Source organism: Chanodichthys erythropterus, chromosome 10 (genome assembly GCF_024489055.1).
Source record: "Chanodichthys erythropterus isolate Z2021 chromosome 10, ASM2448905v1, whole genome shotgun sequence".
NCBI lineage: Eukaryota > Metazoa > Chordata > Actinopteri > Cypriniformes > Xenocyprididae > Chanodichthys > Chanodichthys erythropterus.
In genome coordinates, this window is record NC_090230.1 from 48,107,931 (window position 1) to 48,123,892 (window position 15,962).

At 38.0% G+C, this 15,962-nt stretch overlaps 1 protein-coding gene across 1 annotated transcript; it reads left to right on the plus strand.

The window, feature by feature from the left end:
* Positions 1-6,441: 6,441 nt before the first annotated feature.
* LOC137029693 (uncharacterized) lies at positions 6,442-15,807 on the plus strand. Its single transcript, XM_067399342.1, has 8 exons — positions 6,442-6,806; positions 7,012-7,246; positions 9,982-10,120; positions 10,861-11,000; positions 11,305-11,357; positions 11,505-11,629; positions 13,475-13,792; positions 13,884-15,807. Exons 2-8 carry the CDS (start codon positions 7,032-7,034, stop codon positions 14,214-14,216), a joined length of 1,323 nt encoding a protein of 440 aa, XP_067255443.1. The 5' UTR covers positions 6,442-6,806; positions 7,012-7,031; the 3' UTR covers positions 14,217-15,807.
* The last annotated feature ends 155 nt before the right edge of the window (positions 15,808-15,962 follow it).

Consider the following 15,962-nt stretch of genomic DNA (forward strand, 5'->3'; position numbering starts at 1 on the left):
GGCTGAATGAACCACCAGCTGTCTTGTCTCTCTCAAACACCTTTTCTTTCTCCGTTCCTCCCCCTCTGGACGACATTCGAACCCCCGCAAGAGTTTATTCACGTTCTTCGGAGACTAACATCTTATCTCCAATTGGCACGTAACGGAGGGCGAAAGGAATCATCATATTTGGTTTTTTGGACATCTCCCACTCCGACAACCCACAGCCTGTCACTGCAAACACCACACACAATGCCCGTCATCACGCTTTAGGGTGCCAAACCAGAGAGGGTGACTTACTGCTGCCATCAAGTGGCCTCCTGGGGAAACTGTAACCTGTTGCTCATAACGTTTCACAATGGACCTGAAGTGTATGGAGGCCCAGTTCTGCAAAAATTAAAATTAAACATATAAATTAATAAATAATGTAACAATAGGAAAATAAAAGACTTGATAAAACAAAAACAATGTAGTACTTTTTTCCCCATTATATTCTGTATTTATTTTTTTACTTTTTTTATATATATTTATTTATGCTTTCATTTATTTTTATTCTCACACATATTTATTTATTTTAACTTTTTTTTTGTATTTATTCTTACATTTCATTTCACTTTTCTGTGTGCAACATGGAAATGAGGGAGGCAGTGCCAAATCATCCCAAAATCATCAGCATGTTCAAAACAGCATCTGCGTTAACTATAACCTATAATCAACTTCCTGTCTGGTTCGTAGTTAATTTAGATATGATGGGCTATATTAAAACTAATTATTATAAAATCTCATGCAATTACCTTTAGCATAATAATTTTTTATATCAATAAAGACTGTACTTACTGGTTTTAGGCATCCGAAAGTTGTTGCTCGCTTTCTTAATAGTAAAGTAAAACGTTGTCAATAACCTGGTCTTAAAGGATTTCAAGTAAACAAACTCTCCAGCAGTGGGGTAGGCTGTCTGTAAATAACATTAATGATTATGGATGTCAAGTACATAATTGACTGAGGAGGTGGACGCAGGAGGTTTATCTTTCCCAGTGGGGTTAATCAGGTTAAGTACAATGTTGTCATGTGTGCTTGACGCTAATCCTGCCTAATCTGAGGACATTATCTTGATACATATCTGAAAGGTGGAAAGATTAATGCTTCAGAAACAAAATGCAAACCAGAGATGTGACAAGAATGTGTTATCTGGATTAAAAATGATTTTATGTTCCAGGCCCACGTGCCTGTGGGAAAGGACTCCTCATCCTCTTGGGGTTTTTTTTAATACTTCATCGGATATGACTGATCAACAACCTCTTGAACAAAACCTGAGACGAATTTAAATTTCATGGCCTCTTCTAAAATAAACATACATGTTATAAATGAATGTGTACTGTAATGCAACTACATGTTTCTATCTCTCTTTCTTTATGCATAGCTCTCATTCACTCAAATCCGCAAGAATGACCTGATTTGAGTTTTTTTAATTTTTTTATGTTATGTTATATGTGTGTATGGACATGTGATTGTGGTGGCTGAATGGTTCAGAATGTGGGCTGCTTACAAGGGTGGCAGGATCATTATGTACAGTAGGAGTGATCCATATACTGGAGATGATAAGATTAACATTGGCACGAGTTTTAGCGATAAAGTACTAATCACACACAGCCGATCCTTGACAAAAGCCATAAGGCCAAAAGCTACTAGGCCAAGACAAGAGATGCCTAATCAGCGTATAGCAGCCAAATGCAGTTTGTTTTTACATGACAGTAAGGGATAAGTTTATCTCAAACAGATTATGCCACAAAAAAAGAATTAAAATTTTTACGGCAAGATTTTACGGCAATACGTGTTTTCACTGTTATATGGTAGGGGGCGCTGTTACAGATCTTCTGAAATAGTACAGTATCTCCATATCCAAAAACAAGCAAAGAAGAAGATCTGCATAAACCAGAAGGAGTGGATAGAAGTTGTTTACACAAGAGAAAGCTAACATGTTCACCAAACATTCAAAAGCAATTATAAATCAAAACTGCCTAACGTTACCAAGAGAAATGTCGAACTCAGGAAGAGGTATAGGACAGAGCAAGCTTTGAGGGTGTTGATGGACTCAGTTTACTCCATCTATGTTTTGATCATCGTTCCAATCCGGACAATTTTTGATAAAAATGCAATTTTCTCAGGTTTTTTTCTTTTTTTTTATGTTTTTTAAAGGTGCTAAAGAGGATCTTTTCGTTGACTGAGAAACTTAAGACTGTTGGTGAATTTTTGAAATAAGAACAACCCCCCTCCTTCACAGCTCATTTCAAGAGAACGCCTCCCAAAACTCATGCACGAGTATTGGAACACGAGTGTTTACCACCGGCATTTGCTGTGTCGTGTTAGTGGATTCATTATGTCGGACTCACCGCAGGTAACTCATAATCTGCAGTTGTTACTCCTGTCTCCTGATAAAAAACATCGCATGTGGCGCCTGTAGAGTGTGGAAAGTTACTGGAGCGCGCAGCCATGCACGTCTCTCACAAGGAACGTCATGGCAGTGATTGACAAGCCAGAGGGCCAATCGTTTACGCGATGATCGCGTAAATGATTGGCTGATGTTGTTAAGGGTTCTACCTCGTGCACAGATGATGTATATTAAAGGTTCTCTAAGTGATCCTGGGCGGAGTAACTTCCTGTTGACGTTCGAAGTGTTGTCAAACAAAACAGAGGCTAGCTAGACCCTCCCTCCTCCTCCTCCCCCTCCCCTCCGTGCTTCCTGAAACAGTCATGAACGCGCATTTAAGATCATTCTTGTCGGTTATTGGCTGGAGCGTGTTTATTATGATTCGTGGTCCAGGCTACACCAGTTTGTTTTTATTGCCGTTTTCGGAGCTTGTGGCGACTACAGAGACCGCGTTTTTTTTACAGTGTGTTCAGGGGACAGGCAGCTAGTGGATAGTGAGGAGATGTTTGCTGTATGTGACAAAAAATGTTTTGGCCTAAAAATGCGTGACATCACTTAGAGCACCTTTAATATTATTCCTTTCAGTGCACCTAATAAATAGCCTTTTATCAGTTAGTAAAGACAGTTTCAAGTAATATTGCAAAAATGTATAAAACAAAACATCCTCTATAGCACCTTTAAGCAGATTCTCTGTTTTGATAAATTGACTGTTTACATATTCATACAACAAAATATTCTGGGGGCAATCAAAGTTTTGAGAATATGTCTAACGCTGTGGCACGCAGGGAAGGAGACAAGAGAGCGTTTTTTAAAATTGATGTCAATGGAGGAGAGGATTCACTACGCTGAATAAGCCGCTTCTGTAAGGAAGTAGCTTCTCGGCTAGTTTACACTGAAAAAAAAATGCTGTTTTATAAGAGAAATCATGGACAATTGCGCAACAATGATTAATTTTATGGCACTTCTCATTCATTTCTATGGTGTCCACAAACAGTGATTGACTGTCTCAACTCTGAACTAAATTCAATGACATCAAGGCTGTAATGTGATTAGTTATCAAGGCACTAGTAATCCAAGTTAGCCGTTACGCATAATGGTAGAGCCATGGACCCATTACTCCCAATAATAAGACCATCTCTGTCTGAACAGCACTGACCTAGTGGATTGTCTGAGGCTATAGCAGGGGTTCTCAACTCTGGCCCTCAAGGTTCAGGTTCAAGCTTCAACGATGTACTAAAAATTGAAAAGTTTTTGAGGCGACAATGTTTTCAAAAACTATCCCTGTTCACAGGGATCCGCGAAAACAATTAAAAATGCTGTATTATGCATGCCAGGCCAGTATTTGGCGATGTCACTTTGTAAAGAAAAACTATGTGCCTATAGACTGAACAGACAATAATGGTATTGTTTTCAAAAACTTGCACTTTGAAACCTGTTTTCAAAAGTTTGCATTTTCAGGCCCACAAAATGCTGCTAACGTGTAAATTAACAACCAAAAAGCATAAAAAGTTTTCTGTTTTTAGTTGAAAATTATGTTGTGTAAACTCATGTCATGCAGGAATGTGGACCTCAAAGGTCTGAGAATCCCTGGGCTACTGTATTAAAGTTGATAAAATGGAAGTTGAAAAAGATCTTTTCTTCCAAATTATGGTCGTACATCCAAGTGAAACAAACTATCACAAAAGAACAAAAATGTAGGCGGGGACTTGGTTCTATCCACTGGTTGTTGACTGGACGGGGGCAGACCTGAATGTGAGGTTTTAGTGGATTGTAAGAGAGCTGGGTTAAATTGTACTATATGATTGGAGAAGTTCATCACCAGACAGAAGTCTCTCGTTTCACTGCATGAAAGATTGAGTTATGATGTTTTGATAAAAAATTATGAGGTCAAAACAATTTTTAATATATGAAACACATGCATCATGACTCACAATAACACGCATTTAGCAACTAGGGTGAATTTTCATTTCATGCCAACTTCAAGGCCTTTAGCCTTTCTGTCCTAAATGTGAAATCAAATCATTGTGAAATGAATCACTAGGAAAATAATTCAAATCACTAGTATTAGTAACTGAGCACTACACAAGACTGAAAGCTAATATCTAAAACTGAATGGCCTTGGAGCCTTTACTACATAAGTGTAGACTGGTGTTACAATTTTCCAATCTCAGCTGACTATTTTCATCCAGCTATTTGAGATTAATCATTCATGCACTATAATTGTGGAGCAAATAGTTTTAACTTAGTAAATGTCCCCTAGTACAACCCTATCAATGATCAGCAGAAATGAAGCTTTATCTGTGTGGCCTCTGTCCATCCTGCTCTGTAGACATTCAGACCAGAGAAGCTCTGATAAAATGCCACCATCGGATCAGTGAGCCTGATAAATGTCAGTAAACTCCAAGTTTACTCGAGTCAAAGACATAACTTTGGAAAAAGAACAGGGTGGTATTTAGAGGCAGCAAACAGAAGCACTCTGTACTTGACAGAAAAGATAATGCAAAAAGTATACAAAACTAGTGTTTGATGTTGTATCTACAACCTTTCCTTACCATAATTTATAGCCAGTAAAGTTTCAGACCATTTACATCAATATTAACAAGTAGTAAATGTAGAGATATGTTTATAGGGTTTTTGACGTTTAGAACCAAGTCATTTTCATAAAGGCCTTGAATAATATAGGCCTATCATACTCCAAAAAATAAAAATAAAATAAAGACTAGCTGCCTGCGGTAAATTCTGCATAATTATAATCATGCAATTTAAACTTAATTAAATATAATTAACTTGAACATAATCTTTATGGTGATCTGCAATGTAATGTAACATCAATTCTTTGTAATTTAGCCTCAAGTATTTCCGCTCCACTCAGTGCTTTTATCCAATTCAGTATTAACAGTAGTCTGTAATTATGGGATTTTTATATAAAGTAAAGAATTGAGTATTATGAATTATAAAGTAAACTAATAAAACATAAGTCTCACTCATAACAGGGCCCAACAACAGCCACCACAACAAAAAGCAATCCGAGTTACACTGTCCTGTCAACCAGGAGTGTTTCTAGCCTTTGACAAGCTACTTATCAAAAACATTGTCCCTGTATTTTGAGATTATTTTTTGTTAATGTTATGGATATGTAAATACTTTTTACCTGCAGTACAGTGTCCATGACACTGTGTGCAGTAAAGAGCTGCTTCATTGTTGAAGTGATAGAAGAAAAATTTTGTTTCCTATAATGGATATTAGGTAAAGAACCACCTCATCCAGCATCCTTTTTCCGTTTTCTGTCGTATAAAGTATCCCACTGCTATTTCTGAATGAGGAATCAAACAATTCGGTGCCTGAGTGAACTGTCTAAATCAAGCTGACTTGCTACCTTTTTGCAAACTCGTTGACTTGATACATCAAAAGAGTGTTTCATTTACAAAATATTACCAGGGGAAATTATTCAGTCAGTACTGAATGGTCAGTATATGGTAATATGTACATCGTAAGAATTTATCAGTTATATTTTACTGGGGCACAGTATTTCACTGGGTCAAGCGACACTCCTGCTGCAACATCTTGCTATGTATACAGTAAATTCACAAAGAGTGTCTTATTGTACAAATATGAACTAACAAAAAAAGTACAAAGGTACTTTTTTATTAAACAGGCACCATGGTATTCTTTGAAAGTACCATGTAAACATTCTGATACCATCAGAACACTTGCTGTAAAACACTTAAACTTGATGTAAACAAATAAACTAATTTGACATGATGTCAATAACTATAGCTACCCAAGAGTAAACTGGGTGGTTCATAAAATATTAACTCTGTACTTCAAGAAACCGCTCTCTTAGTTTCAGAGATTTGTACATCAACTGTTTCATCGTGTTTTTAGATAAATTAGCTTTAAAGGTGACTGAGTGAAAGTGAAAGTGAATGTGCCTTTATTTTGAATTCATTTCACGCGCTTATATCATCCGCCCCCCCTTTTACAGCCAGTCAGATCATTACTTAGGAAAAGAAACGACGGAAATGTGTTGGTAACGGTATTGGTATAGTGAAACTGTTAAAGAATTGGCAGTGGCGTATACAGTGAGAGTGTGTGTCTCGTTACTGATAAGAACTGACAGTTATAAAGTGAGCTTGCCGGAAGATTTTCCTTTCAGCCAATGCAGCCGTCCCACAGCAAACAACAGAGGAGAAATCCACATTGATTGGAGGCAGCTGACTCAAAGACATGACCGAAGTTCACATTAGTGACACATTATTCAACTGTTGTGGTGACCAAGCATTTCTTTTCGAAAGGCCTTCAAAATGGGGGATTATGTTCGCTAAATCTCCGCAGTAAACAGCTTTGTGTGTAGTGTGTGTGAGTGATTACCGGCAGTGAGGTTTCCGATCCAGAACAGGTAATTGCTTCTGACTCATATGAGACCTGCAGGTATGCTGATAAAGAACGACAATGCGCATGCGCACATATGTCAGGAAAATATAATTATTGTTTATTCATATAAATGACGAGAAATTATATAACATTGGAGGGTAGAATACTTTTGGCTTTTTCACTCTGAAACTTTATTAATTATTGTCTGTTTATTTCCGTGTCTGTTTCAGTTTTCGTGTAGCTCTGGAGAATGGAGCTGAGGAGTAGAGCTCGTGTCGCGGTGATAGGGGCTGGGCCGGCAGGGCTTTGCGCCGCTCGACACATTCTGTCAAGGCCCGAGACCTTTGATCCACCCGTGGTGTATGAAATGACTGATCATTTGGGTGGGACCTGGTTCTATGAGGAAAGAGTTGGCACATATGACAATGGGTATCCCATCCACAGCAGTATGTATAGGGACCTCAGGTAGAGAGCAATAAGTTGTCCATAATCCTGCCAAGAATAAAGACATCTTAAACCTTGTAGTTTTTAGGACTTTTGGGCTGGTTTAGGTTAGTCTAGCTTGTCTGATCTCCCAGACTAACAAGCCTAACCTATTAAAGTAGCCATGAAATGGAAGTTTCAATAGTGTTTTCTTCAATTGAGGGGACAGCAAATTTACACTGTTATACAAGCTGTACACTCACTACTTTACATTGTAGCAAAGTGTCATTTCTTCAGTGTTTTAATATGAAAAGATATAAAAAAATATATACAAAAAAATGTGAGGGGAGATATATATATATATATATATAATGTATGTATATATATATAATATTACTTCTGAATCTCAGTCTCTCTCTCTGTTGGCCCTTCCCCTCTCCTTCACTCTGTGTGTGTGTGTGTGTGTGTGTGTGTGTGTGTTTGTGTAATATATATATATATATATATATATATATATATATATATATATATATATATATATATATTGAGCAGGGAATTTATTTGTTTTTCATTTGTGTCCAATTTTTATGTAACATTATGTACTATAAAATCTCATATCTGTTTTAAAGAACCAATTTGCCTAAGGAGGTTATGATGTTCCCTGATTTTCCCTTTGATGACCACCTGCCTTCTTTTTTGCACCATACATCGGTTCAGCGGTATTTGGAAAAATACTGTGAGATTTACGATATTGGTGCTTACTGCAGAGTCAGCTCCCCCTTTCTGAATGTGATGGTTGGTTCTGGATTAGGTTTAGGGATAGGGTTATGGGTAGGGTCAGGGTGTGGCTGTACCTTCAAACTCTACCCATTATGTCCAGAGGGGAGCCGAATGTCAAGCTCCTCTGCTTTTCTTCCCTATTGTGATGTGTATCCGAGAGAAACGACTTCTCGAAGAAGATTAAACATAGGGTGGGACTTGAATTTGTCCATCGGGAATTGATTGAATCATCGGATTGTTGTTTTTGGGGTGACGTTTTTTGATTAAAGATTAAAAAGATTACAATTTTTGAGATACTGTGTGTATATATATATATATATATATATATATATATATATATATATATATATATATATACACACAGTATCTTACAGAAGTGAGTACACCTCTCACATTTTTGTAAATATTTTATTATCTTTTCATGTGACAACACTGAAGAAATGACACAATGTAAATTAGTGAGTGTACAGCTTGTATAACAGTGTAAATTTGCTGTCCCCTCAAAATAACTCAACACACAGCCATAAATGTCTAAACCGTTGGCCATAAAAGTGAGTACACCCCTAAGTGAAAATGTCCAAATTGGGCCCAATTAGCCATTTTCTGTCCCCAGTGTCATGTGACTCGTTAGTGTTACAAGGTCTCAGGTGTGAATGGGGAGCAGGTGTGTTAAATTTGGTGTTATTGCTCTCATTCTCTTATACTGGTTACTGGAAGTTCAACATGGCACCTCATGGCAAAGAACTCTCTGAGGATCTGAGAATTGTTGCTCTACATAAAGATGGTGTAGACTATAAGAAGATTGCCAAGACCCTGAAACTGAGCTGCAGCACAGTGGCCAAGACCATACAGTGGTTTAACAGGACCAGTTCCACTCAGAACAGGCCTCGCCATGGTCGACCAAAGAAGCTAAGTGCACGTGCTCAGAGTCATATCCAGAGGTTGTGTTTGGGAAATAGACGTATGAGTGCTACCAGCATTGCTGCAGAGGTTGAAGGGGTGGGGGGTCAGCCTGTCAGTCCTCAGACTATACGCCGCACACTGCATCAAATTGATCTGCATGGCTGTCGTCCCAGAAGGAAGAAATAAGCCCGCAAACAGTTTGCTGAAGACAAGCAGACTAAGGACATGGATTAATGGAACCATGTCCTGTGGTCTGATGAGACCGAGATAAGATGGTGTCAAGCGTGTGTGGCGGCAACCAGGTGAGGAGTACAATGACAAGTGTGCCTACAGTCAAGCATGGTGGTGGGAGTGTCATGGTCTGGGGCTGCATGAGTGCTGCCGGCACTGGGGAGCTACAGTTCATTGAGGGAACCATGAATGAGCAAAGCATGATCCCCTCCATTCGGAGACTGGGCCGCAGGGCAGTATTCCAACATGATAACGACCCCAAACACACTTTCAAGATGACCACTGCTTTGCTAAAGAAGCTGAGGGTAAAGGTGATGGACTGGCCAAGCAGGTCTCCAGACCTAAACCCTATTGAACATCTGTGGGGCATCCTCAAACGGAAGGTGGAGGAGCGCAAGGTCTCTAACATCCACCAGCTCCGTGATGTCATCATGGAGGAGTGGAAGAGGACTCCAGTGGCAACCTCTGAAGCTCTGGTGAACTCCATGCCCAAGAGGGTTAAGGCAGTGCTGGAAAATGATGGTGGCCACACAAAATATTGACACTTTGGGCCCAATTTGGACATTTTCACTTAGGGGTGTAAACACTTTTGTGGCCAGCGGTTTAGACATTAATGACTGAGGGGTCAGCAAATTTACATTGTTATACAAGCTGTACACTCACTACTTTTAAAGTGTCATTTCTTCAGTGTTGTCACACGAAAAGATAAAATGTAATATTTACAAAAAATGTGAGTGGAGATACTGTATATATATAATATATATATATATATATATATATGAGCAGGGAATTTATTTGTTTTTCATTTGTGTCCAATTTTTATGCAACATTATGTACTATAAAATCTCATATCTGTTTTAAAGAACCAATTTGCCTAAGGAGGTTATGATGTTCCCTGATTTTCCCTTTGATGACCACCTGCCTTCTTTTTTGCACCATACATCGGTTCAGCGGTATTTGGAAAAATACTGTGAGAGTTATGATATTGCCCGTCATATCAAGGTATGTGTTTGTCTTTAATATGTTTGTAATGAAACTTAATCAGAATCCTACTAAATTATTCTTTCAGTGCAAGAAATGTGGATTTGACTATTCATTTTTTTAGATTTATTAAAGCCTAAACCAGGAGATAAACCATCCAGAGTGTTATAAACCAATCACCATTCCTATGACTATATTTTGCAGTCCTAAACATAATGTCCCTAGATATTTGAGTATTGAGTAAGCAGATGAAACGCCATTAAAATGAGAAAAATTGATAGGACATTTTGTAAAAAAAGGTACTAACAAAATTAATGGTGATGTTTCTTCACACAATGTGACATTTAACATACAATATGAATAAATCATCAGGTGACGGAGGCTATTTGGCATGTGTCCATGTATTCTAAGTCTGAGAAAGCAATGGTAATGGTAAAAGTCTGGTATTTACTGATGTCTCTTCCCACAATTGCTGGAACATGATCATAGTCCACCTACATAAAACTCTGAATAAGCTATATTAGGGTAAAATTGTTCATCAACTAGTGGCCAGAAACTTGCGATCATTACGGACTGCCTATTGATCAGGGTTGTAGGGGCCACTGACCTCTCTGCTTGTCAGTCAAAGACATCAGCATCACTACAAAAATCGAAGGACCCGTGTGCTTCAAAGCCACAGTAGAAATGTTCTCAGTATTAGTATTTTTCTTACCAACAGAAGCAAGAATATTGCTTATGACAGACTGCTTTGTCCCTCACAGTTCAACACCGCGGTGGAAAAGGTGAAGCCCGTCTCCATGGAGACGGAGACGGGGGGAGCTGTGACGTGGGAGGTAATTTCGCACCGCACATGTGGAGACCGGAACACGCAGACATTCGACTCAGTGTTCGTCTGCAATGGGTGAGGAATGCCATTTTAAAGAGTCCTTTTATCTCCCAGACATGCTCAAATGGACACAATTGCATCTAATCTCCAATTGCAGCTTCGCAGTGATGTTCTAAATGCATAGCATTATTCAAATAGTGGCATGTTCATTTACCCTATAATATTCCCGGAGGCTTTTATCTTGCTGAATTCTCTCAGAGGTGATGTGAATGGGTATTATGTTATGCATTCATGTGGCATTTCTGTGAGGGAATTCAGAAGACCACAGGAGCCCTTTAGCGTCTCAGCACTGACTCATATTTCCTTCCTCTTTCTGCAGGCATTACTCCGACCCCCACCTGCCCTACATTCCTGGAATAGAGCATTTTAAAGGTACAACAAATGATCACTGATCACTACAAATGCATAACCCTGAAAGCCCCAACCATTAGTCTCATTACACCCCTGCATCTCCTCTTTTTCTCTCTGTCTCTCATCTTCTTACATTTATCTTTGACTTCTTCCGCTGCTGTTTTGCAGGGAAATTCTTACACAGCCACTCGTACCGCTGTCCAGAGGCCTTTGCCAACAAGTCCGTCGTGGTCTTGGGGGCCAGAGCATCTGGTGTGGACATTTCCATTGAGTTAGTCCAAGTTAATGCCCAGGTTTGTGGCTTAACTTCTTTTTTTTTTTTTTTTTTTTACAGTATCACATATACCAAAATGGCGCAGCTTTATTTGGTTGGGAATTGGAGGGTTGGTCTCACAAAAATGAATATTTGTCACTATCCACTCACCCCTCATGTCATTTCAAAGCCATTTTTTTTTTTCTTTTCATCTGTGGAACACAAAAGATGTCAGTTCATGCAGCTCTGAATGATGACAGATGCTGTGCTCCAAAACATGACCAAAAGCACCATAAAAGCAGTCTGTTAAAGCAGTGTTATTTTAGTATCATTGATATTCTATTATAGTTTTAATTAAGTAATATTTAGAATTTTTTGTTTTCTTTTTTATATGTTCTGTCTTAAATTTAATTTTCTGTTTTCAATTTAATTCTGGCATTTTGGGCATTTTTATTAGTTGCTTTTTTTTTTAAATATCAATATAATTTTTTAGTATTTTTATTTCAATTTTAAAAATGAAAAATGTTGCCTTGGCAACTAGCTGAAAAAAGTTTAATTTTTCTTATATTATATTTTATTTTAGTTAACGTTTATTTTATTTCAAGTAACAAAAATGTTTTTATTTTTAGATAACAATAATAACCCTGATTGATAAACCCTGATTTTAGGCTTGGTTTCACAGACAGGGCTTAGACTAGGCCTTAGTTCAATTAGGACTTTTAAGTGTCTTTTATTAAATATGTCTTTTAATGTTTAAAAAACATTACTGGTGTGCATCTTGGGACAAAATGATGGCACTGACTTATTTTAAGATATGTCAGTGCAAGTTGCTTTTAGTTAAAACAGCTCAAACATGGATTTTAGACTAGGACTAGCTTAAACCTTGTCTTTGAAATCAGGGCTTAAAGAATTAGTTCACTTTAAAATTAAAATTACCCCAAAAATGTACTCCCCTTCAAGCCATCCTAAGTGTGTATGACTCTTCTTTCTGATGAACATAATCTTGAGTTATATTAATAAATATCCTGACACATCAAAGCTTTATAATGGCAGTGAAGGGGGCCAACGAGTATGAAGCTCAAGAAAGTGCATCCATCCATCATAAACGTACTCCACACGGCTCCGGGGGATTAATAAAGGCCTTCTGAAGCGAAGTGATGCGTTTGTGTGAGAAAAATATCCATATTTAACAAGTTATAAAGTCAACATGAAAATTCACACTATTTTCTAAATTTAGATTATAGTGAACAATTTATTTGCTTTGTTTCAATTTTTTTTTTAATTATTAATCATAATTTTTAATCAAAATTTCATAACTCAACCTTGCTGTGAAAATCAGACTTCTCTCTAGTGATGTATGCAGGACTTCTCCAACCATTTAATCCACTTAAACCCCACTATACTGTAAGCTCCTGTTTATCTGCCTTCACTTTGGAGTGCAATGCCAACATCTCAACATCCAATCAACAACTGATTGCTATAGAACCAATTCCCCACCCTACATTTAAAAAAAAAAATCTGTTACACTCTGATGTGTCACAAAAAGAAAAGATCTGTCACAGCATCCATTTCATTGTTACTTTAAATCTTCCCCCGTGCATTTTTATTGCATCAGCATGACTTCTTCTTTTGAGTTTCACAAAGGAAAATTTGAACAACTTGTGGGTCAATAAATAATGACAGAAATGTTATTTTTAATTGCCGTATCCCTTTAAATCAAATTTAGTTTTTCATTTGTCAATCCTATCCATCTACTTTCAACTGGCCTTAGTATCTGTAAGGAATAAAAAAAAAATGAAGCTGGCCTCGTTGCTACCAAGTGAGAGTTTGAATGAATCTGTTTTCTCTCTTTCTCATCCACAATTTTTTTTTTTTCTCATTTTAGGTGATTCTAAGTCATAACACACCAACTATGTCCCTACCTCTGCCTCTGGGTATCCGGCAGGCTACCTCTGTTGTTGGGGTCTTGGAGGATGGATCTTTACAGTTCCAGGATGGATCAGTGAGCCAGGCTGATATTCTTCTGTTCTGTACAGGATACAACTTTAACTTCCCTTTCCTTTGTCCATCAGAGCTAGGCCTGGACGTACAGGATCTTTTTGTGACTCCGCTCTATAAGTACTTGCTGCCTCCTGGCTTCCCGTCGATTTTTTTTATTGGCATTTGCAAAATTATTTGCCCTTTCATACATTTTGACTGTCAGGTGAGCAGAGAGAAACAAACGGTTTGGTTTGAATTGTTTGAATAGTGAATGTGATTCATTCCCACTCAAACATTATCATTTTTATCCATAGGTTCAGTTTGCTCTAGCTGTCCTGGAGGGTTCGGTAAAGCTGCCAACTCAGGAAGAGATGGAGAAGGAGGTGCAGAGAGAGATGCAAAAAAAACTAGACACAGGTGTGCAGGTGAAGCACTTGCTCAATTTGGACAAGGATCAGTGGGATTATTACCTGGATCTGGCCAGGGTAGCCCGATTCACACCCCCTCAGCCAGTGTTTGAGAGTCTATATGAAGAGGTGGGCAGGCAGAGGAAGAAAGACCCACAGAAATACAGACAGATCAACTATAGGCTCATTGATGCCACACAGTGGGAGCTTTTGGAAGCTTCACCAGAACAGACTGATTGAGTTTAGCTAGTTTGAGGACAAATGAAATGCATTACCGTTTTGCTGTCACATCTGAGAGGCTTTCTTTTTGTAGGAAAAGAAAGTCTGTATAAAAACTGAATGAAGAAAATTCTCTTAATAATTCTTAATTATAGCGATCAAAGTTAATATACACTCACTGGCCACTTTATTAGGTACACCTGTTCAGCTGCTTCATAATGCAAATATCTAATAAGGCAAGCTCAAGATGATCTGCTGAAGTTCAAACTGAACATCAGAATGGTGAAGAAAAGTGATTTAAGTGACTCTGAATGTGGCATGGTTGTTGGAGCCAGATGGGCTGGTCTGAGTATTTCAGAAACTGCTGATCGACTGGAATTTCAGTGCACAACCATCTATAGGGTTTACAGAGAATGGTCTGAAAAAGAGAAAATATCCAGTGAGCGGCAGTTCTGTGGACAAAAATGTCTTGTTGATGCCAGAGGTCAGAGGAGAACGGCCAGACTGGTTAGAGCTGATAGAAAGGCATCACTAACTCAAATAACCACTCGTTACAACCGAGGTCTGCAGAAGAGCATCTCTGAATGCAAACACATCAAACCTTGAAGCAGATGGGCTACAGCAGCAGAAGACTACACCGGGTACCACTCCTGCCAGCTAAGAACAGGAAATTGAGGCTACAACTGGCACGGGCTCAACATATTTGGACAATAGAAGATTGGAAAAACATTGCCTGGCCTGATCATTCTTGATTTCTGTTGCAACATTCAGAGTTTGTCATAACGGTTGTATCAGCGGTTCAGGCTTGTGCCACACTTTGGGCCCCTAGTACCAATTAAGCATTGTTTAAATGCCACAGCCTTCCTGAGTATTGTTGTTGACCATGTCCATCTCTTTATGACCCTTAATGACTCTTAATGGCTACTTCTAGCAGGATAATGTGCTATGTCTCAAAGCTCAAATCATCTCAAGCTGGTTTCATCATGTCAATATGGATCAAAATCTTTGAGGAATGTTTTCACCACCTTGATGAATCTATGCCACAAAGAATTAAGGCAGTTTTGAAGGCAAAATGGTCTCCAACCTTGTACAAGCAAGGTGTACCTAATAAAGTGGCCGGTGTGTGTGTATGTGTCATATTTTTCCTTTATTATTAGCATAACAAACAGAAAAATAAAATAATAGCATTGACTGAAGTTAAATTGAAACATTTGATTTGAAAATCTTATATTTTTCTTTTGCTTTAATGACAGCAATAAAGCTGCATGAACTTCACGGGTAATACACTATCTTCACTTAATAGATCCTGACTAAAAAAATAAATAAAAAATCATTAGGGGGAATATGTACGTAAATGGGTTAATGACATAACACTCCTTTTTTTCTGTCTATAGGTATCTCCAGAGATTATAAAAAATAATTTGGTCTCATTAAAGGGCCAGTATTGCTAGAAAAGAAATGTTGGCATAAGTAGTGAAACCATTTTGTTGATAGTGTAAAATATTTACTGTTTACTTGATGGTAACTTGACATTTTAGTCATTAAGCCTTTTAAGATTTTTTTTTTTTTTTTTTTTTAAATATTCCATTTAATTTTCTTTTTTACTGTATGATCCTGCAAAATAAAATTATTTCTGATGTTTTTTCAATGTTTAGTTCACTGCTTTCACACTGTATCGTGGCGAATCAACAACCTCCATCTCCTCCAGAATTTTTAAATATTTACATAGCGATGCGATGTGAAGTTTCTGTTAGGGTTTAAGGGGAT